Source organism: Pavona decussata, unplaced genomic scaffold, assembly GCF_977016875.1.
Source record: "Pavona decussata unplaced genomic scaffold, jaPavDecu1.1 SCAFFOLD_150, whole genome shotgun sequence".
Taxonomy (NCBI): domain Eukaryota; kingdom Metazoa; phylum Cnidaria; class Anthozoa; order Scleractinia; family Agariciidae; genus Pavona; species Pavona decussata.
The window spans coordinates 218,211-245,942 of NW_028145562.1; the positions used below are offsets into that span (position 1 = coordinate 218,211).

The following is a 27,732-nucleotide window of genomic DNA, read 5'->3' on the forward strand; positions in this document are numbered from 1 at the left end:
GAGGAGTCACTCCGTTGTCATAGCAGGGCCAACAGACGTCATGACACGTCCTCGCACTTAGGCCACTCCGTCCTCGTACCCAGACCCCTCTGTCCACGTATTCAGGCCCCTTCGTCCTCGTACCCAGGCCCCTCCGGCTAAGAGACAGACAGCTCTTGAGCATCCCTGCCGGGGTCGAAAATGGCACTGAGCCTGTATATATTCCCTTGAAAAACTCTTAAAGAAATTAGGGTTCTATCCATGATTTTTCATTTTAGTAAACTACATCTGCAGACTTCTTTCTTCTTAAATTCGTGGTAAAAACTAATCGGGGGCCAAAACTGTTTGCTACTACGACTCGTCCTAAATTAATTGCCAGCTTCCTCGCTAGTCGCAAGTTGCTTGCAGTTTTCTGGTTCTTGGACTCTCACCTCCAGATACATCGTTGGCAATCCTCGTACATCGAACTGAATGCGCACAAAACACTTTCCTCAAAATAACCTTGTATTCTCGCCTGAAGTGCCTATTCATTGCACCATATATGAAAGGGTTAATGGTACTGCTCAAATAAACCAGGAACCCGTATGTAAGATAAACTTGTCTCGGCAAACTGAACTCCCCGCGCGCGGCATCAATGTAATCGATAATACAAACTGGAAGCCAGCAAAACGCGAAACCAGCCATCACCGCCGCTAGAGTCTTGGTCACTTTCGCTTCTTCCACGTTAGCTCGTAGTTGCTGCGGGTTACCTTCAGCCGAGAAAACTTGATTTGTTCTTGAAACTGTATAAAACACTTTGGCATAGCAGACAATGATTAGAGTTAAGGGCGTTGCTATGTACACACATTCAATAAAGGCGGTGTAAGCGATGTTGGTTTGAAAAGTGTACAGGCACATTGCTTTACCGGCTTGGAATTGAAAACCACCCTTTTGAAAGAAAAATGGAGGCACAGATCCAGTGAATGCTGCGCACCACACGGCAGCGATGTACAGCAAAGTTCGTCGCACTTTAAATAATACGAGATATTTGCTTGGTTTCACGACGCACAAATATCTGCTGACTGCGATTACTCCCATGGTGTGAAGAGATGCCAAGCCAAACGTGAAAACACCGAAACCGTGAAATCGGCAAAAACTTTCACCAAAAGTCCACCTCCCTCGCATCAAGGTTGCGACAGAAAAAGGCATACAGCAAGTGGACATTAAAATATCGCTCACAGCCAGTGCTACCACAAACATGTTGGCAAGCGAGCGAAGTCTCTGGTTTCTGTACACAGCGTAACAAACGGAGAGATTTCCAAAGAAGGCTGCCACGTTGATAACAGTAAACCAAACTGTTTCAGCCCAAACTAGATGATACTTTCTTGTAGAAAGCTCCTCTGAAAGTGATTCCTCCATTCGCGGTCACCAGCTGACAGCAGCAAATATTATAAACGTACCTGATAGTCTAATTCGTTGTTGTGTTTGAAACGTTTCGTTACTGTAAACGTTGCAATAATTTACTTTGTACCGGACTAGGAACCTTAATAATTACTTTTCTATTCCCATTTTGATGTTGATGCTTGCTCGTGAAAAAATAAACCAATTCCAGAGCTTTTTTAATTTGTCTTTTATTCTTGATATCCACACCATATTTAATTATCAAACCAAGTGTATATTGTTTGTCTCCGCAAATTATTTACCTGTTCATCCAACAACAAAATACCAAAATATGATTTCTCCCTAGAATGCTGTTGCACTATCCTCTAACTACGTAAGGGGAATTTAGCTTTCAATTTGAGTAGAATTTGTCGCTAACCAATATGTAACAGCACGTTTTTAACTATTTTCAATTTCAACCTCTTGGCATTTCAGTTAGGGATTTCGGGTTATATTTCTATTATAAGGGTATTTCAATAAAACGAAAGCTGCCAAGAAGAATTGACATCTCCGAAAACTTAATTGCTCGCAAATGAAAAACAATAAAATAAGCTACAACACTGGGATCATCAAACATCGGAGATTCAATTCTTGTTGGTAGCACCTCGCATTTTCTTCTATTCATTCATATTTATCCGCATTTATTCGTAGTTACAGGTTTTGGGATTTTGAAATTATAAAATAAACTTAGGGATTTAGATAATCGGTTAAAATAATTTAAAACGTCGAACTTCAGTGATTTCTCGTTGAGCATTGTGAATGTATAGTTTTTCGGAATTGTAATTTTAAGTTGTGATTTCTTAACCATTTTTTTCTTAATTTCAGAGTGAGTTTCAGCTGTCGGAGTTTTCTAAAGAAATGATTTATTTCTATTTAGCAATTTGCGTAAGATGGCAAGCTTTCTAAAGCCGGCGACACACCTGGCGATTTTATACGCCGATCGCAGCGAAAATCGATTGCGATTTTCGCCCCAGATTATTGCTGACACACTTGGCGATTTTTTTCGCTGATCGCGGGGATGTGGCAGTTTCGAAAAGTCATTGTGATAAGAATGCCCAACCTGATGGGTTGACTTTACTGGTGATTCGCAGTGATGGGCGTAGAAAATCGCGGGAACGAGCACACTTGGCGAATGCCGGCGAATTTTATACGCCGATCGCGGCGATCGGCGAAAAACGCAATCGCCGCACCGGGCACACCAAGCAACTTTCGTTGATCGCTGCGATCGGCGTATAAAATTGTCAAGTATGTCGCCGGCTTAAACAAGCAATTTCCTTTCAATAAAATTCTAAAGAACTATTTATCTTTAGCCGCGAACCACTCGCACTTCTTGAGGAAAGTACGCATACAAGAGAGGATGAAGCGTACTAATATATTTTCTGTATGCTATTTAAAGCTAGCTGTCCTCCATGTTTTCAACACCTTCTAAGTTCTTTGTTCTCAATTCGTGAACTCAAGGCCTTCAATCGGTGCCTTTCATAATTCAGAACTTAACTTTCTTTCGATGGCTACTTTAGAAAAGTTGACATCTTCTTATAGGTCCGTTTACTTTGCTGTCTAACAATTCCTTATTTGACTTATCAAGTAAATATAACTAGCCTTATTTAAGATTCTTTTATTTCTGAGGCCACGAACAGCTGAAACTACCTCATAAGATCCAAATGATGTTATTTATCTTTGGTCAGTTAGCAATCCAATTTTATGAATATGTAATGTGAGCATAAATAGAAGCGGCTTTCATGAATAGGACACTTGAGAATTGTACTCAAAGAAAACTCATTAAACTACAAGACCAGTCGAAACTTGCTGACAACTTTACTTTCTGTTGCCGTTAAAAATGTTTGATAACAAATATGTCCACAGGAATTGTTTTGGGGTTTTTAGACTTTCTATCCAAGTGCCCCAGAAAATAGCACACGTTTTGGTCCGTGTGGATAATATGATCCATAAATATCGCTCTTACTTTGAAGCGGTTTTTTAATCCGCACGGATACTATCAAGGCAAAAGATGACATCTTAATCACATGGAATGTAAATATATAAATTTTACCTTGTTTCCATTTTTTTGGACCCTAAATCGTCTATACCAGAAATCTTTCTTTTTATATTTCAGTTTTTAATATTTTGATAAAATTTCAAACTCATGAAGCTGAACATTTTAGTTGACATTGATCCGCGTGCACCCCAATTTTAAATAGATTTTACAACACTTTCCAATTCTCCGTTTCATTACGTTTCTAACACTTGCTAGGAAACTTAAACTTATAACGACGTACGCAGTTAAATTGTGTACATTTGTCAACTATGTGGATGTCACTAATTTTCGCTGGCACCTTAGAATATTATTGCTCGAGATAAAAATGGAACACCCGTTTTCACAAACACGCCTTAGTTTTGCAAATCTAGAGGCAAGGCTTCAGAGACTCAGCAAATTTTTGACTCATTTTCGTAATTTTGTTTTCTTGCGTGGCTTAAAATTTTTCCAAATCAATGTATTAATGTACCATGTATAAATAATAGAATAAAGTTTTAAAGTTGTAAATCCAGAGAAAAGGCTTCGAAGACTCACAACAAACTGCTGAGAAAACTAATTTTCGTCTTTTTTTTTCCTTGCGTCGTAAAAAATTTAGGGACCTTAAGCAGCAACTACTACGACCGCAGCGAGAGCGTCAGAAAACCGTGGTTTTAATTAGAAAAACACGGGCTCTGCAAGTGCGTTATAAACTTTGCTACATATGCACTTCTTTGTCGTCCTCTGCTACACAATGGCGTGAGAAAACCACATTTAACGTTTTATGGAGACCGTAAACGCATGATGATTAATTTTCCTTGCTCGTTCAGAAGATAAAGCCGCTTGTACGACGTTAGCTCCTGGATAGCTCGGCCAAATTACAAACTAAATGAGTAGAAATCATCGCGAATTTATTCAGAAAAGGTGAATGCAAGTTTTTAGTCCCATGTTTGTTAGCATCGTCTTTGTCATCTCTACTTAACCCCTTAGTTCCCTTATACGACTGTTTGCAAAACGCATCATATTTCATCCGAATGAAACTCAGATTCATAATTAACATGAGGGATATAAGCGATATCGCAGTTCGGGATCGCACCTGAATTTTTTGTGGCAAATAGGTTGCACGGAACGGATAAAACGACTGAGATGCAACAAAGATTTTGATCTTTAGGAGGCGCATAAGCTTACCAGTGTGTCATTCCATTTCCTTTTACGGCTCATCATTTAAAACACCACACTAAGTTCCCTTCCTTAGATATTTAGTGAACAAATTAAGCTTTGTAATAACCATTTTGTTTAAGCTTGACAAAATAATCTGTTTACAAAATCAGTTGAGTAGAATTACTCAAGTCTGCTATTGGTTCAATGTAAACTGATTTGTCTCTATAGCTTCCTCATTGCTCCTGACTCGTAGCTTGTGTTAGCCCTGTTCTTCGACCTCCACGTCCAGAAACCCGTTCAGAAATCCTAGTACACCGAAGTGACTGCAAACACAGCAATTTCTTCAAAATCACCTTGTACTCTCGCCTGAAACGTTTGTTCGTGGCACCATATATGAAAGGGTTAATGGTACTGCTTAAGTATATCAGGAACCCGTATGTGAGGTAGGCCTGCCGTGGCAATGTGTGTTCCCCGCGCACGGCGTCAATGTAATCGATGATAAGGACTGGAAGCCAGCAAAACGTGAAACCAACCATCACCGCCGCTAGAGTCTTGGTGACTTTCGCTTCTTCCACGTTTGCTCGGAGCTGTTGTGGGTTATTTTCTTGCGAGAAAACTTGATTGCTTTGTGAAACTGTGTAAAATACTTTGGCGTAGCAGATTGAAATAATTGTTAAGGGCGTTGCTATGTACACACATTCAATAAAGGCGGTGTAAGCGATGTTGGTTTGAAAAGTGTACAGGCACATTGCTTTACCGGCTTGGAATCGAAAACCACCGTTTTGGAAGAATAGAGGAGGCACAGATCCAATGAACGCTGCAAACCACACGGCAGCGATGTATAGCAAAATTGATCGGGGTGTAAATAACTTGATAAATTTTACCGGTTTCACGATGCGAAAATACCTGCTGATTGCGATTACTCCCATGGTGAGAAGAGACGCCAGGCCAAACGTAAAAACACCGAAACCATGAAATCGGCAAAAACTTTCACCAAAAATCCACCTCCCTCGCATCAAGGTTACGACAGAAAAAGGCATACAGCAAGTGGACATTAAAATATCGCTCACAGCCAATGCTACCACAAACATGTTGGCAAGCGAGCGAAGTTTTTGGTTTCTGTACACAGCGAAACAAACGGAGAGATTTCCGAAGAAGGCCGCCACGTTGATTACCGATAACAAAATTGTCTCAATCCAAACTTTATGCCCGTTCCTTATAGAGAGCTCAAAAGATAGCACTTTGTCATCCATCAGAGCATTTCACACAAATTAAAGATGTTTGAAGAAGTTTGAAGCTGATTTTCTGGATTTTAAAGAGCTTTAACGCCCTTTGAGGTTCATCTTGTAATACAATGTTAAACCTTCGAGCTCCATAGAGCAAATGAAATCTGTCGGCAGACTTTCAGTTTTTCCACGTCATAGCGCGTGACTACGAACAATGAACAAAAGAACTGAAATATCATGTCGCTGTCGCAATAAGTTAAATGAGAGAAGCAAAGCTTTCTTTCACAGGTACATGGCCAAACCATGTTAAAAAAAAGTACAGCATATCGGATCCTAAAAGATCTACGGTGCAAATCATAAAAGCAAACAATAAGCAAAGAACCGTACAACGAAAGTGCTTCAAGTATACGCAGGATCTGTAAAAGATCTAATCAGCCAAAAATATAAATGACTCAAAAGTTTTGCTTTTCTCATTTAACTTATTGCGACAGCGACATGATATTTCAGTTCTTTTATTCATTGTTCGTAGTCTCGCCCTATGATAGATAGATAGATAGATAGATAGATAGATAGATAGATAGATAGATAGATAGTTTATTTATCAAAAACCTTGCAGCCACAGGCTGAATTACGTTTGATTTACAATAAAATATATACTACAATAAAATACATGGCTAAGAATAACTAATATAAAAGGACAAAATTATATAATTAAGAGAAAATAATATTACATCATTGCTTTATGGACATAGTGATAGATCAGTAAAACTATTTCGAGTACGAATGGTGTGGAGGCGCCGTGTAGTAAAAGAGTGCTGACTCCTTAAATTGACTTTGCACTCATTCTTGGGAGGCAGTAAGCTATACAGCTTGTGCGAGGGATTAGACAGGATGGAATTAAAAAGCTTATCACATAAGAACTCGCGGCGGTTGTGTAAGGGAACTAGACCAGTCAAAAGAAGCGCCTCATAGTACGAACAATCTGGATAGATAATACGCAAAGCTCGCCTTTGACATCTCTCAAGATCTACTGAAAGGTATTGCGGGAGGCTATGATGATAAACAGGGCATGCGTATTCAGTGACAGGCCTAATACAAGTCAAATAGAAGAGCAAAAGTTCCTCCGACTTGACTTGTGCACGTTTAAGCTGACGCAAAAAATACAGGCGCTTGTTTACTTTCTTTACAACTTCGGATACGTGATTATTTCACGTAAGATCGCAAGATATCTGCAAACCTAAGATCTTTGCTTGCTCTACACACTCTAAGTCCTGACCATTAACCTTAATTAGATCAAAGTTCTTTCTAGAGTGACTGAATGTTATACGCAGTTCCTTGCACTTGGTTTCATTTAGTTGGAACTTATCAGCAGAAGCTTGCGTCGCGAGTTCGTCAACCGCTTGTTGGACTTTGCTGACCTCAGACTTCATGACTGTTTCAGAAATAGTGGAGTCATCGACCTATTTCCACATGTTGATGAGGTCGTTTATCATAATAGTAAATAACCAGGGGCCAAGTTTTGTGCCCTGTGGGACCCCTGATGGGATGGCCCCCCACTCCGAGTAACAGTCCTGACTAAGTTTAACACGCTGGCGGCGACAGGACAGAAAGTCCACTATCCAGTCAATTATTCCGCTTGGAAGATCGTATGAAATGAGCTTCTGAACTAGGATCTGGTGGTCAATAAGGTCAAACGCCTTGCGGAAGTCAAACAGGACGGTTCTGACAGTTGCACCGTTCCCATCCGTAGCACTAAGCCATGAGTGGACCATGCTTATTAGTGCCTGTGTCGTACTGGAACCTGGCACAGTCCCAAACTGCCGTACATCCACTTTCGCCAAAACAACAGGCTTGAGGAAACTGCATAAACGGATGTCTGAATTTGGGCCCATCCGAAATCAGCTACCACGCCGTGCATTTGGTAGACCACTCGACTCGCGCTGGTGTTCTAATTTTTGCTGTGCTACACCGTGCTGACGAGAGCCAACCAGCTCGAAACAGCCGTTTGGTCTCTATCAGGTCGCTTTCGTGTTAAGTTTTCTACGCAGTCCGATCAGCCTTGCAGAAATTTGAGTCATTTATATTTTTGGCCAAGAGACTATGAGGTAAGAGAGCATATCCCCCATACATGCCCCTCTTCCTATGAAAATATTTTTCAATCTATATTTGTTTGCGTTGCTTTTTTAATGTCGACATCTTATTGCTCAGTTAGAGTGACGTCATTTAATTTTAAACTCAATGGCGGATTATAATTTCCCAAAATAGCATGGCGCGAACTAAAAAAAGATTAAAAATAATTATCATGGGGCACAGGGATTCACTCTCTTACCTCATAGTCTCTTGTTTTGGCTCATTAGATCTTGTACAGATCCTGCGTATACTTGCGGCATTTTCGTTGTGTGGTTCCTTGCTTATTGTTTGAATTTATTCACCGTGTTAAGAATCGGAAACAACCTGCGATCAATTTTCTAAGGCCTGATGAGTAGGTTCGCAGTCAGGTCCTACAGTAGTCACTCCGTTGTCATAGCAGGGCCAACAGAAGTCATGACTTTAGGCAACTCCGTCCTCGTACCCAGACCCCTACGTCCTCGTATTCAGACCCCTTCGTCCTCGTAACCAGGCTCCTCCGGCTAAGAGACAAACAGCTGTTGAGCACCCCTGCCGGAGTCCGGAATGGTGCTGAGGTACATATTCCCTTGAAAAACTCTCAAAAAAATTAGAGTGCTATCCATGATTTTTTCATTTTATTAAATTACATCTGCAGCCTTCTTTCTTCTTAAATTCGTGGTAAAAACTAATCGGGTGCCAAAACTGTTTGATACTACAAATCGTCCTAAATTAATTGGCAGGTTCCTCGCAAGTCGCAAGTTGCTTGCAGTTTTCTGGTTCTTGGACTCTCACCTCCAGAAACATCGTTGGCAATCCTCGTACATCAAACTGAATGCGCACAAAACACTTTCCTCAAAATAACCTTGTATTCTCGCCTGAAGTGCCTATTCATTGTACCATATATGAAGGGTTAATGGTACTGCTCAAAAAAACCAGAAACCCGTATGTAAGATAAACTTGTCTCGGCAAAGTGAACTCTCCGCGCGCGGCATCAATGTAATCGATAATACAAACCGGAAGCCAGCAAAACGCGAAACCAGCCATAACCGCCGCTAGAGTCTTGGTCACTTTCGCTTCTTCCACGTTAGTTCGTAGTTGCTGTGGGTTACTTTCAGCCGAGAAAACTTGATTTGTTCTTGAAACTGTGTAAAACACTTTGGCGTAGCAGACAGTGATTAGAGTTAAGGGCGTTGCTATGTACACACATTCAATAAAGGCGGTGTAAGCGATGTTGCTTTGAAAAGTGTACAGGCACATTGCCTTATCGGCTTGGAATTGAAAACCACCGTTTTGAAAGGAAAATGGAGGCACAGATCCAATGAATGCTGCGCACCACACGGCAGCGATGTACAGCAAAGTTCGTCGCACTTTAAATAACACGAGATATTTGCTTGGTTTCACGACGCACAAATATCTGCTGACTGCGATTATTCCCATGGTGAGAAGAGATGCCAAGCCAAACGTGAAAACACGAAAACCATGAAATCGGCAAAAACTTTCACCAAAAATCCACCTCCCTCGCATCAAGGTTGCGACAGAAAAAGGCATACAGCAAGTGGACATTAAAATATCGCTCACAGCCAATGCTACCACAAACATGTTGGCAAGCGAGCGAAGTTTTTGGTTTCTGTACACGGCGTAACAAACTGAGAGATTTCCAAAGAAGGCTGCCACGTTGATAACAGTAAACCAAAGTGTTTCAGCCCAAACTAGATGATACTTTCTTGTAGAAAGCTCCTCTGAAAGTGATTCCTCCATTCGCGGTCACCAGCTGACAGCAGCAAATATTATAAACGTACCTGATAGTCTAATTCGTTGTTGTGTTTGAAACGTTTCGTTACTGTAAACGTTGCAATAATTTACTTTGTACCGGACTAGGAACCTTAATAATTACTTTTCTAACCAATAAAACTCTTTCAGCCCATTTTGATGTTGATGCTTGCTCGTGAAAAAATAAACCAATTCCAGAGCTTTTTTAATTTGTCTTTTATTCTTGATATCCACACCATATTTAATTATCAAACCAAGTGTATATTGTTTGTCTCCGCAAATTATTTACCTATTCATCCAACAACAAAATACCAAAATATGATTTCTCCCTAGAATGCTGTTGCACTATCCTCTAACTACGTAAGGGGAATTTAGCTTTCAATTTGAGTAGAATTTGTCGCTAACCAATATGTAACAGCACATTTTTAACTATTTTCAATTTCAACCTCTTGGCATTTCAGTTAGGGATTTCGGGTTATATTTCTATTAGAAGGGTATTTCAATAAAACGAAAGCTGCCAAGAAGAATTGACATCTCCGAAAACTTAATTGCTCGCAAATGAAAAACAATAAAATAAGCTACAACACTGGGATCATCAAACATCGGAGATTCAATTCTTGTTGGTAGCACCTCGCATTTTCTTCTATTCATTCATATTTATCCGCATTTATTCGTAGTTACTAGTTTTGGGACGTTGAAATTATAAAATAAACTTAGGGATTAAGATAATCGGTTAAAATAATTTAAAACGTTGAACTTCAGTGATTTCTCGTTGAGCATTGTGAATGTATAGTTTTCTGAATTGTAATTTCAAGTTGTGATTTCTTAAACAATCTTTTCTTAATTTCAGAGTGAGTTTCAGCTGTCGGAGTTTTCTAAAGAAATGATTTATTGCTATTTAACAATTTGCGTAAGATGCAAGCTTTCTAAAGCCGGCGACACACCTGGCGATTTTGTACGCCTATCGCAGCGAATTTGTTCGCAGCGAAAATCGCTTGCGATTTTCGCCCCAGATTGTTGCTGACACACTTGTCGATTTTTTTCGTTGATCGCGGGGATGTGGCAGTTTCGAAAAGTCATTGTGATAAGAATGCCCAACCTGATGGGTTGACTTTACTGGCGATTCGCAGTGATGAGCGTAGAAAATCGCGGGAACGAGCACACTTGGCGAATGCCGGCGAATTTAATCGCAGATATCGGCGATTTTATACCCGCACCGGGCACACCAAGCAATTTTCGTCGATCGCTGCGATCGGCGTATAAAATCGTCAAGTATGTCGCCGGCTTAAACAAGCAGTTTCCTTTCAATAAAATTCTAAAGAACTATTTATCTTTAGCCGCGAACCAGTCGCACTTCTTGAGGAAAGTACGCATACAAGAGAGGATGAAGCGTACTAATATATTTTCTGTATACTATTTAAAGCTAGCTTTCCTCCATGTTTTCAACACCTTCTAAGTTCTTTGTTCTCAATTCGTGAACTCAAGGCCTTCAATCGGTGCCTTTCATAATGCAGAAGTTAACTTTCTTCCGATGGCAACTTTAGAAAACTTGACATCTTCTTATAGGTCCGTTTACTTTGCTGTCTAAGAATTCCTTATTTGACTTATCAAGTAAATATAGCTAGCCTTATTTAAGATTCTTTTATTTCTGAGGCCACGAACAGCTCAAACTACCTCATAAGATCCAAATGATGTTATTTATCTTTGGTCAGTTAGTAATCCAATTTTATGAATATGTAACGTGAGCATAAATAGAAACGGCTTTCATGAATAGGACACCTGAGAATTGTACTCAAAGAAGACTCATTAAACTATAAGACCAGTCGAAACTTGCTGTCAACCAAACTTTCTGTTGCCGTTAAAAATGTTTGATAACAAATATGTCCACAGGAAGATAGGACAATGTTTTAATTGTTTTGGGGTTTGAGACTTTCTATCCAAGTGCCCCAGAAAATAGCACACGTTTTGGTCCGTGTGGATAATATGATCCATAAATATCGCTCTTACTTTGATGCGGTTTTTTAATCCGCACGGAAACTATCAAGGCAAAAGGTGACATCTTAATCACATGGAATGTAAATATATAAATTTTACTTTGTTTCTATTTTTTTGGACCCTAAATCGTCTATTCCAGAAATCTTTCTTTTTATATTTCAGTTTTTAATATTTTGATAAAATTTCAAACTCATGAAGCTGAACATTTTAGTTGACATTGATCCTCGTGCACCCCAATTTTAAATAGATTTTACAACAATTTCCAATTCTCCGTTTCATTACGTTTCTAACACTTGCTAGCAAACTTAAAGTGCCCCTAACCCTTCAATTTGTTTTCTTTTGGTAGATTTCCATATCTTTCAAGAACTCATTTTCGAAAAAAATTTTGAGAAATATTGAATTCTTTTTTTTTTACGAGCGCTAGAAGTGAAGGCAGTCTTGTCGATATTTTCACCTATCGTTCGCATTAGTCCCCCACTCGGCCAAATGTGGAGCGTGACGTAAGAAAAGGACATCGTGCAAAAATATCCGAAGATTCGCGGTAATGCTTCAATTGTAAACAGAGAAAATGGTTGGAAAATGTGTGGTTTTTGGATGCAGCAACTCTCGAAATGTAGAGAAAGGAATCAGCATGCATAAGATTCCTTCTGAATCCTTCTGAATCCTTCTGGTGTCCTTTTCTTACGTCACAGCTAAGAAAGTGTCAAATATCGGACGCTTCTCATTGGCTCGTTCCTAATGAGCCCACGAGAGAAAAATTTGTCCAGCGGGGCTTAAAGGGCGCAAAAATTTAAAAATTTCAGTAACTTTTAGCGCTCGTAAAATAAAAAGGATTCAATATTTCTCAAAAATTTTTTGGAACATGAGTTCTTGAAAGATATGGAAATCTACCACGAGAAAACAAATTGAAGGGTTAGGGGCACTTTAAACTTATGACGACGTACGCAGTCAAATTGTGTACATTTGTCAACTATGTGGATGTCACTAATTTTCGCTGGCACCTTAGAATATTATTGCTCGAGATAAAAATGGAACACCTGTTTTCACAAAGACGCCTTAGTTTTGCAAATCTAGAGGCAAGGCTTCAGGGACTCAGCAAATTTTTGACTCATTTTCGTAATATTTTTTTTTCTTCCCTGGCTTAAAATTTTTCCAAATCAATGTATCAATGTACCATGTATAAATAATAGAATAACGTTTTAAAGTTGTAAATCCAGAGAAAAGGCTTCGAAGACTCACAGCAAACTGCTGAGAAAACTAGTTTTCGTCATTTTTTTTCTTGCGTCGTAAAAAATTTAGGGACCTTAAGCAGCGACGACGACGACGAATGCAACGAGAGCGTCAGAAAACCGTGGTTTTAATTAAAAAAAACACTGGCTCTACACGTGCGTTATAAACTTTGCTACATATGCACTTTTTTGTCGTCCTCTGCTAAACAACGGCGTGAAAAGACCACATTTAACGTTTTATGGAGACCGTAAACGCATGATGATTAATTTTCCTTTCTCGTTCAGAAGATAAAGCCGCTCCTACGACGTTAGCTCCTGGATAGTTCGGCCAAATTACAAACTAACTGATGAGTAGAAATCACTACGAATTTATTCAGAAAAGGTGAATGCAATTTTTTAGTCCCGTGTTTGTTGGCGTCGTCGTCGTCTCTACTTAACCCCTAAGTTCCCTTATACGACTGTATGTAAAACGCATCATATGTCATCCGAATGAAACTCAGATTCATAACTAACATGAGGGATATAAGCGATATTGCAGCTCGGGATGGAACCTGAATTTTTTTTATGGCAAATGAGTTGCATGGAAGTGATGGAACGACGGAGATGCGACATAGATTTCGATCCTTCGGTGGCACATAAGCTTACCAGTTTGTCATTCCATTTCCTTTCACGGCTCATCACTTAAAACACCACATTAAGTTCCCTTCCTTAGATATTTAGTGAACAAATTAAGCTTTGTGATAACCATTTTGTTTAAGCTTGACAAAATAATCTGTTTACAAAATCAGTTGAGTAGAATTACTCAAGTCTGCTATTGGTTCAATGTAAACTGATTTGTCTCTTTAGCAGTTCCTCATTGCTCCTGACTCGTAGCTTGTGCTAGCCCTGTTCTTCGACCTTCGCGTACAGAAACCCGTTCAGAAATCCTAGTACACTGAAGTGACTGCAAACACAGCAATTTCTTCAAAATCACCTTGTACTCTCGCCTAAAACGTTTGTTCGTGGCACCATATATGAAAGGGTTAATGGTACTGCTTAAGTATATCAAGAACCCGTATGTGAGGTAGACCTGCCGTGACAATGTGTGTTCCCCGCGCACGGCGTCGATGTAATCGATGATAAGAACAGGAAGCCAGCAAAACGTGAAACCAACCATCACCGCCGCTAGAGTCTTGGTCACTTTCGCTTCTTCCACGTTTGCTCGGAGCTGTTGTGGGTTATTTTCTTGCGAGAAAACTTGATTGGTTCGTGACACCGTGTAAAACACTTTGGCGTAGCAGATAGAAATGATTGTTAAGGGAATTGCTATGTACACACATTCAATAAAGGCGGTGTAAGCGATATTGATTTGAAAAGTGTACAGGCACATTGCTTTACCGGCTTGGAATTGAAAACCACCGTTTTGAAAGAAAAGTGGAGGCACAGATCCAATGAATGCTGCACACCACACAGCAGCGATGTACAGCAAAGTTGATCGTGATGTAAATAACGCGGTGTATTTGTTTGGTTTCACGACGCAAAAATATCGGCTGACTGCGATAATTCCCATGGTGTGAAGAGATACCATGGCAAACGTGAAAACACCGAAACCATGAAATCGGCAAAAACGTGAAGCGAAGATCCACCTGCCGCGGTACAAAGTTACAACTGAAAAAGGCATACAGGAAGTGGACATTAAAATATCGCTCACTGCCAGCGCTACCACAAACATGTTGGCAAGCGTGCGAAGTCTCTGGTTTCTGTACACAGCGAAACAAACAGAAAGATTTCCGAAAAAGGCCGCCACATTGATGACAGATAACAAAACTGTCTCAGTCCAAACTTGGTGGCTGTTCCTTGAGGAAAGCTCCAAAGAAAGCGATTCCTCCGTCATTTCTGAAAAAAGAAATGTTTAAAAGTTTAAAGATATTTTTGATTTTCAAGAAAAAGGTTCTGAGGTCCTTTGAGGTTTGTTCGAGCTCAGTACAGTTCAATGATGAATTCCGTGAAGCATTATAAAATGGAGAGAGAGCTCCAGTTTCGTCCAGCTCACCACGCTCTCCCGTTGAAAACTGCTTTATTATAATCTACAATATTGCTACACTGTCAGGCAAATAGATAAGGAGAATAAAGGCAATATACCAGCAAAGGGTTGGACTTTGATGCAATATCAAATTCTCAGAATTGACACGTAATCGGTTTTAAAAATTTGTCATTTGAGAGTGAGAAGATTAACAAGGTGATTTATCATTAAGCAACACTGGAAGACGTGAAAAGTCGCAAGTGTTTTTGGAGTATCTTCCTGTGGCCGGAACAAAACCAGATATGTTTTGTTTCGTTAATAAACGTGCCTCCGTTAATATCACTTTATTTTGAACGGGTCAGATTTGCGTCAGTGTAGTGTTGGAAATTTTCAGCAAACTTCATTTTGGTTCTCTTTAACAGTCTCCTTGTGTAGTTTTAGTAATCTCTTTGCTTCTTTCACCGCATCTACTTCAAACACCTTGCTATCAGTCGAACCTGTTTTAATTAAGCTGTCACACTCGGGGAATTTGTAAGTGTCCGCTTAATACAGGTCGACCACCTAATACAGGTTGCACAGAATTCACTTCAAATACTATAAAAACGCCATTTCATTTCACATTTGGTAACTTAATGTACAGTTTAAGCACAAAAGTGGTCATAAAATCACTTAGCCGGTTAAAAAACTGCAAAGATAAAATGGTATGCCAAAGAAGAACATAGTATAAAAATGGAACGTTAATGACGAGATTGTACAGTCAGTATTGTAGCTATAGGTCATCAGAAATTCATTGAGTTACCCGACAAGTTAAGTTATTCGTTACTATATTTGAGTTTTTCTCCTTTTACAAAGTGACCGTTTGAAACCTGTCAAGACAATAGAAACAGCTCGTTGGGACTTAGTAAAGGCTGACTTCGATCGCTTAATAGAGATGACCGCTCGATAGAGATCAAAACTAAGGGAATTAGTTTTCGGTACTAACGATTTTCACAACTGACCGCTTCAACGAGCTCAACCGGGGCCACCCAACATTGATCAGCCAATCACAGGTCACGTTTACAACAAAGGAGTCTGGCTTTGGTAGTTTGTAAACCAATCAAAAACGAGAACACATCAAAGTGTCGGTTTTTTCAGTGGCCCCGTTAGAGGATGAGCCCTTGATACTACATATTCTACTGTAATTGACTCAGTAAGATTAAAGGCGAATGTAACGGACTTTCCAATTACCGTTTTATTACTTTTTCCTTGATCAGGACCGAAAGTTAATTGTCAACTGAGCTTAACAGAAACAAAACATTTTAATGCAAACTGAGGACCACACGAGGTACAACTGTAACTTTCTATGATTGTATGTCATGGTGAATAACTAACTAACTAACTAACTAACTAACTAACTAACTAACTAACTAACTAACTAACTAACTAACTAACTAACTAACTAACTAACTAACTAACTAACTAACTAACTAACTAACTAACTAACTAACTAACTAAATAAATAAATAAATAAATAACTAATTAAATAAATAAATGAATAAATAAATAAATAAATAAATAAAATAAATATACAATGTGTTTCATTTATCTTATTTTAGCCGGGCAATTTACGTATAACATTAAAGAGATTTGGAATAACGTTCACGGCAAACTGCAAACCTGAAATTCACGTTTATGTTTTCTTGAAAAAAAAAAAGAAAAAAAATTACATAGATGAGAAAGGGCAAAACTGAATTCTGGAATTTAAAGCTAATGCAAAACTACTCGATTTACTCAATCGTAGGGTAAACATGGTCACGTGGACATTTCTACCGTTTGCCGTAAACGCAATTCTTAATTTCAGTATTAAAGGGCTGGACCAATTTTTCAAAAGAAAATTTTAATGGCAAGGGTACGACTGGTCTTCAGCAGAAACGGGCCTACATTGTGAGCTACGTTACGAAATTGGTGCCTTGCCATGCGTAGTGGCAATCTTTTCGTATAAAATTACGTAATTTTTAAAACACGAGCAGCAGTGTTTCATCGGCGCAGCCGAGTGGTTTTAGACCCGATAAAGCACGTGCTGCGAGTTTTTTGAACGTCTTTAAAAACATTCCTGGAAAAGCGTGTGTCAAGAGAGTTTATAACAATGATCCTTTTGTGAACGTTGGAAATTAGCATACGAGAAAAACATTAAACACCGCATACTAATAAGGAGGAGGTTTTATCGGGTTTTAAAACCACTGCACGTAATCTTTTATCGACCAGTTGATAGGTCAATGGGCTTATGAATGATTAATAAGGTTTTGAAAAAGAAGTAAAGCTTTTGTTTAACAAATGTTAGAAAATAATTGGTAGCGTATATTGATTATGCGAAGGATTCGACTTCGCCGGTTACATGAACCATTTCTCTTCCTATTTCAAGTTGTTTTTAGTCCTAATTAGTTTATTGTTAATGTTCATCTAGTACAGTTTCACCAGCACCTTTGAATATTATGGCTGATGTTCTATATAAATTGAAGTTAACTTACAATCGAGCCTGCGGACATATTTTAATTTTATTTTTATGTTTTGTTTTAATTTTTTATTTTTGCCATATTACACACTTAACGATATACAATGCAAAAACAGGTTTTCGAGTAGACGGTCAAAAAATGGCGAGGAAACTTAAACAAAACCTTATAAATTTATGCTTATATGAAAGTAGGTTTCCTCACAAAATAAAAGATTGAACGATCAGATACTTTAACTATGGATGAGCAAGAGGCAGAAGATCGGAGAACAAATTGTATGTTAAAAAATTAATAGTTCTTACTAAACAAATCTTTTAACTTAGTTTGAAAGACGCAAAAGATATAGAGCTTGTGCTCTCAGAACTAAGAGTATTAAATTGTTTAAAAGTGAACCAAATGATTCGAAAGGAATAGTATAATACAAAATCCATTCGTCTCGTCTCCATATCATACCACTGACAAGTATAAGTCATCAATCATTATCATTGTTGATACCATTGCGATAAAAAATTGCGATTGTGATTATAATTCTGATTATGATTTTGATTATATTATTTTGCTGGCACTTTCGTTTCGCTCGCGTCAACTGAACGTGAATAAACTAACCCAATCATATGATTAACTACTGTGCTTAACCAACCATCGTTGTATTAAGTGACCAACGTGAGACCTGACTTTGGAGCTAGTCTCGTTTCATAATGAGGTTCAAAGTAACTCGGAAGTGGTCTATTGAAAAATAGTTGTAAACATCCACGGCTCTCAGTGAAAAAAAAAAAAAACACGATAATGGGAGTCATCACTCCCTTTAGCGCCGAGAGACGAGACTGCACACATTGCAAAACCCTGATTAGATATCCACCAAACGGTCGCTCCGCCGAAAATCCACCTGCCATTACAGATAGACATTGCAAAATCAGCCAAAGTCAGGGCTTTAAAACAAACATGTTGAATTGGCAGTCTCTGGTTTATGTTCGCAGCGTGATGGCACAAACAAACACAGTCCTGCTGTAGTGAGATAATTTCTGCTGTCAAAGGTTTATAAAGATATTGATTCATTCTTGATTCAGTTATAACCGAGAGTAAATGTTTTAATGTTTTAACTACAACCTTGTGGTATCGTGAATCATGTGAAAGCAAAACAAATTCACAAACTCGTGTCTCGAGAAAGGGAGAGCGTTGATAATGCAATGGTTATTGAATTCATTACCAGTTCAGCTCGTTGTTCAGTTCAGTTCACTTGTTATTTGCAGTTTTCGGGTTCTTGGAGCCTCGACTTCAGAAACTTCTTCGACATTCCTCGTGCATCGGAGTGACTTAGAACAAAACACTTTCCTCAAAATCACCTTGTACTCCCGTCTAAAGTGCTTATTCGTAGCGGCATATATGAATGGGTTAATAGTACTGCTCAAATAAACCAAGAACCCGTATGTGAGGTAGGCCTCTCGTGGCAGAGTCTGTTCCCCTCGCGCTGCGTCAATGTAATCGATAATACAAACAGGAAGCCAGCAAAACGCGAAACCCGCCATCACCGCCGCTAGAGTCTTGGTGACTTTCGCTTCTTCAACGTTTGCTCGGAGCTGCTGAGGGTTACTTTCAGACGAGAAAACTTGATTTGTTCTTGAAACCGTGTAAAACACTTTGGCGTAGCAGACAGTGATTAGAGTTAAGGGCGTTGCTATGTACACACATTCAATAAAGGCGGTGTAAGCGATGTTGGTTTGAAAAGTGTACAGGCACATTGCTTTACCCGCTTGGAATTGAAAACCACCATTTTGGAAGAAAAATGGAGGCACAGATCCAAGGAATGCTGCGCACCACACGGCAGCGATGTAAAGCAAAGTCGATCGTGTTTTAAATAAAACGATGTATTTGTTTGGTTTCACGACGCAGAAATATCTGCTGACTGCGATTATTCCCATGGTGTGAAGAGATGCCAAGCCAAACGTGAAAACACCGAAACCATGAAATCGGCAAAAACTGTCACCGAAAATCCACCTCCCTCGCATCAAGGTTGCGACAGAAAAAGGCATACAGCAAGTGGACATTAAAATATCGCTCACAGCCAGTGCTACCACAAACATGTTGGCAAGTGTGCGAAGTCTCTGGTTTCTGTACACAGCGTAACAAACGGAGAGATTTCCGAAAAAGGCCGCCAGGTTGATGACAGCAAACAAGACCGTCTCGGTCCAAACTAGATGTTTCTTTCTTGCAGAAAGCTCGACGGAAAGTGATTCATCCATTAATTGTCAACCAGTGCAGACAAAACTTATAATCGCAGTATTTTTTGCAGCGGTTTGAGGGTTTTTAACGGCTTTGAAATAAATCTGTTAATTTCTGACATAAAAAAAACCTGCTGGCCTATTTGATCTCAATGTTTGAACACGTTTAGTTGCGATAAGCTACCAGCTACCAGCCGTAGCTTAGTAGTGTAATTAGTTTTCTGACAAATAAAACCCCCCGGTTTTTCGATTATTCCACAGCTTGACAATTTGTTTCCTTTGCATGACATTGACACTATTGTGAATCACCGACAGAGTGAACATTGTTTATCTCCGCCTCCGCAAATTGTTCACCTGTTCATGCTGCACTGATTAAAATCTCATTTCTCCATAGAATATTGTTACAATGCCATTGAGAAGTGTAGGGAGAATAAAGACAGTTGCAAAGTAAGAGCATTACCTTGATACAACATCGTCTGACATTAAAGAGTTGTGTTGATAATCAGCTTCGGGAGGTTATCTTTTAAAATTGAATAGAACCTCTCAATAATCAATACGCACTCCAGAGAGATAAGAACACTCTCAAGTGTTTTTGTTTTTTTAGTTTCTGTTTGAGTACACCGGAAAGTAACACACTTTTTGGTTCTGGGGATAACAGCGAACCATTAATATTGCTGCGCTTTATTTGAAGCAATTTTCAAATATATCAAGACAAAAGGTGTCAGATTATTTACATGTAATGTAAATGTGTAAATCTTGTATATTTACGATCAGCTTTCTCTTACCCACGTTATTTGTATTAGAAACCTTTCTTTTTCTTTCTTTTTCTTCATATTTTTTTTTCAGTAATTCAATAAATGAAATTTTAATGTTGTAAATAGAACGTACTTTGATCGCATATGGTCCGAATGTACTGTTTTCTTAAATCAAAATGGCGGTATCAAATTTTCCATTACAACGCCTTTTCAAGTGCTCGAGAAACTCTAAATCAACTTCTGTCGAAATAAAATTACAACGAATCACACAGACAAATAATTGTGCACACTCATCAGATCAAAAGGCGGTTTCCAATTCTGCATTTTTATGACTTTTCAAGTGATCAAGAGACTCTAAATCAACTCCTTTCCGTATTTAAATTACCGAAGCACACAATCAAATAATTGTGTACACTTGGGTTGTACGCTTCTCAACATTTTTCTTCGGAACTTCATAAGTAAGTAACTTCCGTAAGCATTTTTCGCGAAGCTTTGTCTCGACAGTTCCATAGTAGATGGTTGAAATGGAAATCCCACAGCAAAATTGTGACAAAACTACTTTCTTTGCGTTGGAAAAAAATTTATGAAAAAATTGAAGCCAAGATGATTTGTCCAATGATTCACTCGCGTCAAACTTTATGCGGTTTTTAAATAAAAGCGACTATTTTAAGGTTACTTTGATGTCACCTTACCTATATTTCAATGGAATAAAATTCAGGTTCACTTTTCCTTTTCTTGAAAGAAATGGAAAAAAGCTCCATCAACTAAAATGCTACAAACAGCCGGATTAGACTTCAGACCCCATCGCCGATCCATTTTGTTTCTCATCATTGAAACACAAAGTTCCTTAAGCGAATAAGATCTCAGTGAATGTGTCAGTAAGCTAATTGTTCCTGATTCATAATATTTGTTTGCAATCACCTGTCTTATTCACGCCTTAAGTTGTTAAAAATCTGCTGCAGTAATGAATACTTTCAAGCCTTGAATAATAAGAGTAAACGAAAAAAAAAAAAAGAATATTATAACAAAATTGTTCAAGAAAATAGGAAGGAAATTTTTTACAGGAAGGAATTTTATCATAACAAAGACTTTTGCAATGGTAAAAACTACTCTTGTGTATGTTCGCCCTCTCAAAGTACCGGTAAATTCAATATCGTGGTATTTGTTCTTGCGTAGTCAGTTCACCAATTTTAGCCGATATTAACTATGCGGTTTCATCTTTATTCGCCAGCGGGCTCTTCAATTTTCCACATAAAACGTTGTTTTGATTCTTTGTTCGCTGAATTGACTCTGCAGTGTAAATTATAGTGCCAAGTGAACCTATGAATTTCCCACTGAGTGTTAGCCATAGTAAGGAATTCGAAATTTGTGCGCGGAAACTGGTACGACGTCCCAATTTGATCAAGCGTGGCTCTACCGACTGAGCTACTTACAAGGCCAGACGGGAGCAAGAAATCTCCTTTTAGCGGAAAGAAAGAAAGAAAGAAAGAAGGAATATTTTACCTCGTCGTCTATAATAAATCATTTTTGCCTTAAGTTTTTACACAGCGATATCTTACAGCGGAATAAGCCAGTTTAATCTCTTTTTCTTGAGGTAAATAATTTGAGTATTGCGGTCCGTATATAATGACGTACATACGTTAGTGCATTAAGTACAGCTCATATTTTATGCTCGATCGGTGCGCAATCATGATCACCTGTCTTCTTAATTTAGTTATTTGAAAATGCGTTCAGCGGTGAAAACAAATTCAATTCAATTTAAAATCAGAAAGAAAACATTTTATCGACCAACAAAATATGGAGGAAAACCTCACCACGAATACATTTTATCACAGCAAAAGGGCTTTTACTATGGGGAAAGTACAGTATGTGTGCATGAGCCCTCCCTTCAAGATAACTGGTACAATTCCACGGACGCGTCAAAAAAAAGATCAACATTTTATTTCATGCCCATGTAGCGTCTTTTAAAGGTTACTAAGATATTCCTGCCATACGGTCCGCGCGTCTGAAATTTAAATCAACCAATCAGATTTCAGCAACGGGTCAAAACTGAGTTTTCATACGTCATTGATATCTGCGCTCTGTGATTGGTTGTGCCAAGCAAGAGAAATTACATGAAGTGCTTATTGAAAGGGCAAGAAAAATATTTAGCATGGCCTGAAGTGTTGTTTTCTGTTTCGTGCTTTTGATTTTACCAAGTTCACGACATAGCACGGCGACTATAAGTATTGATCGATTTACTGCGTTGTTTTGTTTTCGGTTGAATGACCAGTATATAGTGATCTTCGCCGCGTGAGGTTCACAGTGAAGACTCCGACGCTTTGGCCGACTCCGACGCTTTGGCCGACTCGTCGTACAATTTATGGACAGCTTTTGGTTGCATTCTGGTTTTGGAATATGCTTTTCAAATTGTTCTTACATTTCGGAGAGACTGATCTCGCCGGGTGGGAACTGTAGTGTTTAGGGATACAAATTCCCGACCTGTTTCTCTGCTAGGTAACAACGAGTATAAATCTTTGAGAGTTTTCCACGTCCTCTGCTTGCAATCCTCCTGCAGCACTTGTGTTTAAAGCTCAAAAAGACACTTAAAGTGTGCGGCTATTGTCAGTGTCTGTAAAATGTTGAAACGCAGCCCAGCAATAGCTCGGAACGGAATAAGAAGGCTATATCGATCAACTGTGGACTGGACTCTTCGCTCACCGACCAACATATGTGATTTCATTATAATTTAAATAATTTCATTAATTAACTTACTAGCTTTATGGCTAGTTTTATTGTCATTTATTGTCCCTACATTTTTTGTTTTGGTAATTGGTGATCTGTCTCAGTATGAGGTGCTTTTACCCTAAAATTTAACAGATTATCCTTATGGCTATTTTAGATATTTTTTACTTTTTATTTACCGATTTGTGCCATTAAATTGTTATAAATAAAGAAATTATATAAATTGAATAACATTGGTAAATGTATTTCCAGCCAGATGCATCACCCCTTAGACAGGGTGCGTGGGTGGGAGAGTGTCAAATGTTAAATGTCTTTAAGGATGGTGCCTACTATTGTTACTGCGCAAACAATAGTACACACCGAGATACTCGGGTTTCTTATGGGTAGTGCTCACTAATACAGGAATATTTTTGCTTAGTTTAAAACTATGTGGAGAAAACAGAACTTAGCAAGTGCTCTTGGTATCCCATTGCATTTAAAATAAAATGCTTTCAATTGGTGGAACCCCAAACATGAGATTGAAAGGGGGGAAATAGACCCCCCCCCCCCACACCACATGTGAGCTAGAGTAAGAATTTATGGATGCCAAACATCAGACATATTTATCAAGTTAGTGAATGCCATGAGCAAGAGGTGGAAAGAACATGTAGGGCGAGTTTTAGATAGGGTAACAAAGAAACAGCAAAAGTAAAAAGCCAGACAAAATATCAGAAGGAAATGCACGTAAAGTTTTAATAATAATGGAAATGATGCGAATTTGGGGCTTAAACTTATTACTGTTTTGAATCGGGGTTTGGATTATCTTCATAAATCTGAATAACAAGAACAGGAATCACGTCTAAATTTATAGGTGAAATGTCTAAATGTAAATAGGTGAAATTTTAACAACTACTAGCAATAGATTGATTTGAAAGTCTGGCCCGCCTAGATTACCACTCGCTACCTGCGGGCCAGTTCACTACCTTGTTCTTCTTGGTTGGATTTTTGAATCTGAACTTGAAACTCAGAGCAAGAGGTAGATATTTATAATATTTTAGCAAATATTAGAGGTACATGTTGTGCGAACTCAGTTCCCAAATCTGGCCTGGAAATGTCTGTTGTGAAACTCGGGTTCTCAGCTAAAAAAGATACTGACGGCTTACTCGCTGATAACTCACAACAAGCTCGGGGCGGTGATTCGAAAAAAGTGAGTAATGCATGCCATCAACCATTACAACCAAATGAAAAATAGAAATTGAAACTTTTTCGCGGATACATCATAAAGCCGCAAACTAAATTTAATAAAAATCATGCGTATACAGTAGTGTAAATAATTTTATTCTGTATACTTGTATACATATTTATTAATTTATTTAGTGCTACATTTTATATTTAAACCCATAGAATATCGCAAATTGTTTAAGGAGTACCTCATTTAAAAGCACTGCCCGTGTCGGACGGCCGCGGTTGTCAAGGTTTTTCGCTCTCCTTCTTTTTAACGCTGTGAGGTGTTATTCACTAAGTGAAGCTAAGTGGCTGTGTGGAAAGGTCCAGAATACTGGGGAAAGGTATCTAGTGGTTTCCCGTTTTCTTTACGTTGGAGAAATAGGTCATTTTCGAGAACTCTAGAGCGACTGGAGCGGTGATAAACAACAAATTCGATAGTATTGTCATTTAGTCCCAAGTGAAGTGTCACTTGCTAATGACGTAGGATAACCAGTTTTGACTGCCGCTCGTACTGCGGGCTCAAGCTCCGTATGGCAGGTTTGTCTGGGATTTAGGCAACAAGACGCTTGACCGCTGCAAGCGAAGCAGTTAGAATTTAGATCGTATTGCTGATAAAAACCTTTCGGTCATCATAATTTTAACGCGAGAGTTTAGAGTGTAATCGTCATCCCTGATAAGGAGGCAGCCTCGTTCTTAGTGTGTTTCTTGTTAACCAAAATGGCGGTCCTCGCCCTATTGCAATATTGGTGATGGAGATAGGCCTGGGGACGAGATTGCTGAAACGAAGCAATTGCATGCGAGCGTGGAGCGTAGCAAGCTATTAGAGAACTTAAGCAATGACGACGCAGCAAAACAATATGTTTAACAATCGCTCTACACGTGCGTTTTAAATTTTGGTGCATGCATTTCCTTGCAGTCCTCTGCAAAACAGCAACGTGAAATGACCAAATTCAAGGTTTTGTGGAGAACTTGGACACACGACGGTGAATTTTTCATTGTATTTCTTAACTTGAACGTCCAATTTGGTTCTTGGGTAGTTCGCTGTTTCTATTGAAGTTGAACGAGTTTAAATAATGGTGAAGTAGCACAAATGAGATAAAGTTATATTTTCAAGTGACGCTTTCGTTGGCATTGCCGTTGTCGCTGTTGTTAAAACGTATTACCAATTTAATCTAAGACACAAGGAAAGAACTTAAAATAGTCCGCCCAACTTTTACCAAGCTAGGGCCTGTTTACATGGAGGGAGGGTAATCCTAGTGCTAGGGTTACCCTAAAAAGAGATTTAGAGATATCCGGTGTTTACAAGCAAAATGTTACAGGTAGGGTTATCTTATCACTAGGGTCAACTATACTTCAAAGTGTGAAGCTGGCGAGAGCGCAGGGAAATTGAAATCAAAATGGTGCATGTTCACTCTGGTCGCTTGAATACCTGACACGTTCCTGCTGAAGGTCGAAATTTTAAATAAAAGAGGGCTTGGAGACCGTTCACCAGAAACATTTTCGGTTTCTGTGAGTGAAGGAAGGTCAAAATGGCGGTATTGACAGCCGGGTCTTACTCGTTCCGCCATATTGACCGCTCTTTCAACTTTTCAAAGGGTCTCAAATCAAATAAAAAGTTGTTCCGGATTGGCGAGTTATCCCTAGCAGAGTGTTTACAAGGGAGGGAAACCCACCTGTCTTGTAAACAGGCCGCGTAAAAAAGGAAGAAATGTGTGCATGAGTGCTCGGCAACCTAGGGAACCTGTTGCTAGGGTTACCCTCCCCCATTTAGTTAGTTTCCATTCCGTAGCCAATAACATTTATGAACAGTTTTCACGAACCATAATAGCTGTTTTCAAGAAAATTAAATTTGGAGATTATTTTTTGATTGCTAACAAAAAATTAACTCAGGCAGGTAATGTAATATATTCCTGTAGCTATCTGTTTATTTTTACTACGTATTAATATGTTAATACATCCGATCCGCTTCCCTGTTATGTTTTCCTTCCCCAGAAGGTGGACAAAGAAAGTTTAGATACCATTAAATTATACTCTGTAAATTCTAATTTATTTTCTCATTTCCATTTCACCTTTAACTCTTCATATTTTAAATACTAATCTCTCCAACCATCAAGAAACTGAATTTAGGAAGGAAGGAAGGAAATATATTTGTTCTGTCTTGTATCAGTACATGTTCTGCTCTTGAAATGTCCTAACATAGTGATCGAAATCTTCTTAGTTTAATTATCTCAGCCCTCGGCAATTGATCAAGGTAACTTGTTGCTGTAAATATTTACATGTACACTCTTAGCAAAATGTCCCCAATGGATTTAGAGACTGTTAAAGACTATTACGCATTCATGAACTGTCTAGGTTTGCAGAAGTTTCTAGAAGCTATTTTGAGCAAACTGTAATGTTCTTAAGGCGAAAAATTACCGGTTAAACTAGTTTTTGGCAGGTTGTGATTTTAGAAAGTTCTGCCATGTTGTATAAGCGAATCCGTATTTTTCACTCTCTCTCTCTTTCTCTCTGCCTTTGAATAAAGGTTACGTATATCGAGTGCCCGATTCGTTTAGGTGTGTTTTTTAACTGTTGAGGCGTTGGTGAGCGAAACTTTTCAACACTTGTCTGTGTCTGTTGCCGATAATTCATACTTACAAGTCCACGTAGTCCTTCACCATCTGTTCAATGACTTCTAAGATTTGCTTGCCATCATCTCTGTAAGGAAAGTATGGCAGGAGATCACTGTCATCAACTCCGCGTTTCTATGGAGACAAAAACAAAGCTAAAAGATTACATATATTCTATATCAATTTTTTCGCCTGCTTATTAAAGGGCCAGTGTCAACTATTTTAGTGTTACTTTGAATGGCCAAAAAACATACTTCAATCGATGGAAACATTAAAATAACGGTTCATTCTTGTTAACTAAATAACCTTTCTTGTGCACAGAAACTAGTTTTAGTTTAATATTTTTGGCTGTAGGTGGCTAGGATGGAAATGGATTACAACTTGAAAAATTTTCTTCGGTTAAACTTGAAAGATCTTCTTGTGTATTTTAGAGAAGTCGCTAAAAACTAATTATAGTTAGTTCTTTCTTGGAGAAATCCCTTAATGTTTTCTTCCCAGTGTTCTAAGAGCAATTTCATGTTAGCAAAGAGGTTTTTCGTCAAATGTCTGTGCAGTTTTGACCAAAGTACAGCAAAATCACCGTGATGCTGCCGTTTCAATGCGGGCCCTGTGGCAGACACGTTAGACAGCTTTCTCTTTCAATATTGTGGCCAAGACAGAGCAATCGTTCCATTTTATGAAGCCTGTTGCGGCCGCATTCTTTTTAAACCAACTCTTTTGTTTTCTAGGAGCATTTTTTGTGTCACGCTAGACAGTATGTCGTTCCATTATTATTCTGATAGTTTTTTCTGCATAACTTCGTTTATTGCTCCGTAGTTCATTAGTATAA

The 27,732-nt window shown here is 38.7% G+C and overlaps 4 protein-coding genes and 1 pseudogene across 4 annotated transcripts; all 5 read right to left on the reverse strand.

Moving 5' to 3' along the window:
* Positions 1-175: 175 nt before the first annotated feature.
* Positions 176-1,377, reverse strand: LOC146466211 (melatonin receptor type 1B-like). The gene has a single exon (XM_085127647.1). It carries the CDS (start codon positions 1,375-1,377, stop codon positions 367-369), a length of 1,011 nt encoding a protein of 336 aa, XP_084983773.1. The 3' UTR covers positions 176-366.
* A 3,221-nt stretch (positions 1,378-4,598) lies between these two features.
* LOC146466212 (melatonin receptor type 1A-like) lies at positions 4,599-5,823 on the reverse strand. The gene has a single exon (XM_085127646.1). It carries the CDS (start codon positions 5,821-5,823, stop codon positions 4,804-4,806), a length of 1,020 nt encoding a protein of 339 aa, XP_084983772.1. The 3' UTR covers positions 4,599-4,803.
* A 2,905-nt stretch (positions 5,824-8,728) lies between these two features.
* Positions 8,729-9,663, reverse strand: LOC146466213 (melatonin receptor type 1B-like; annotated as a pseudogene).
* A 1,241-nt stretch (positions 9,664-10,904) lies between these two features.
* LOC146466214 (melatonin receptor type 1A-like) lies at positions 10,905-27,461 on the reverse strand. Its single transcript, XM_085127643.1, has 3 exons — positions 26,932-27,461; positions 12,594-14,774; positions 10,905-11,974 (listed from the first exon to the last, which is right to left on the reverse strand). Exon 2 carries the CDS (start codon positions 14,770-14,772, stop codon positions 13,753-13,755), a length of 1,020 nt encoding a protein of 339 aa, XP_084983769.1. The 5' UTR covers positions 14,773-14,774; positions 26,932-27,461; the 3' UTR covers positions 10,905-11,974; positions 12,594-13,752.
* On the reverse strand, positions 17,659-19,755 carry LOC146466215 (melatonin receptor type 1B-like). The gene has a single exon (XM_085127645.1). The coding sequence runs from the start codon at positions 19,628-19,630 to the stop codon at positions 18,614-18,616; it is 1,017 nt and encodes a 338-aa protein (XP_084983771.1). The 5' UTR covers positions 19,631-19,755; the 3' UTR covers positions 17,659-18,613.
* Positions 27,462-27,732: the final 271 nt, after the last annotated feature.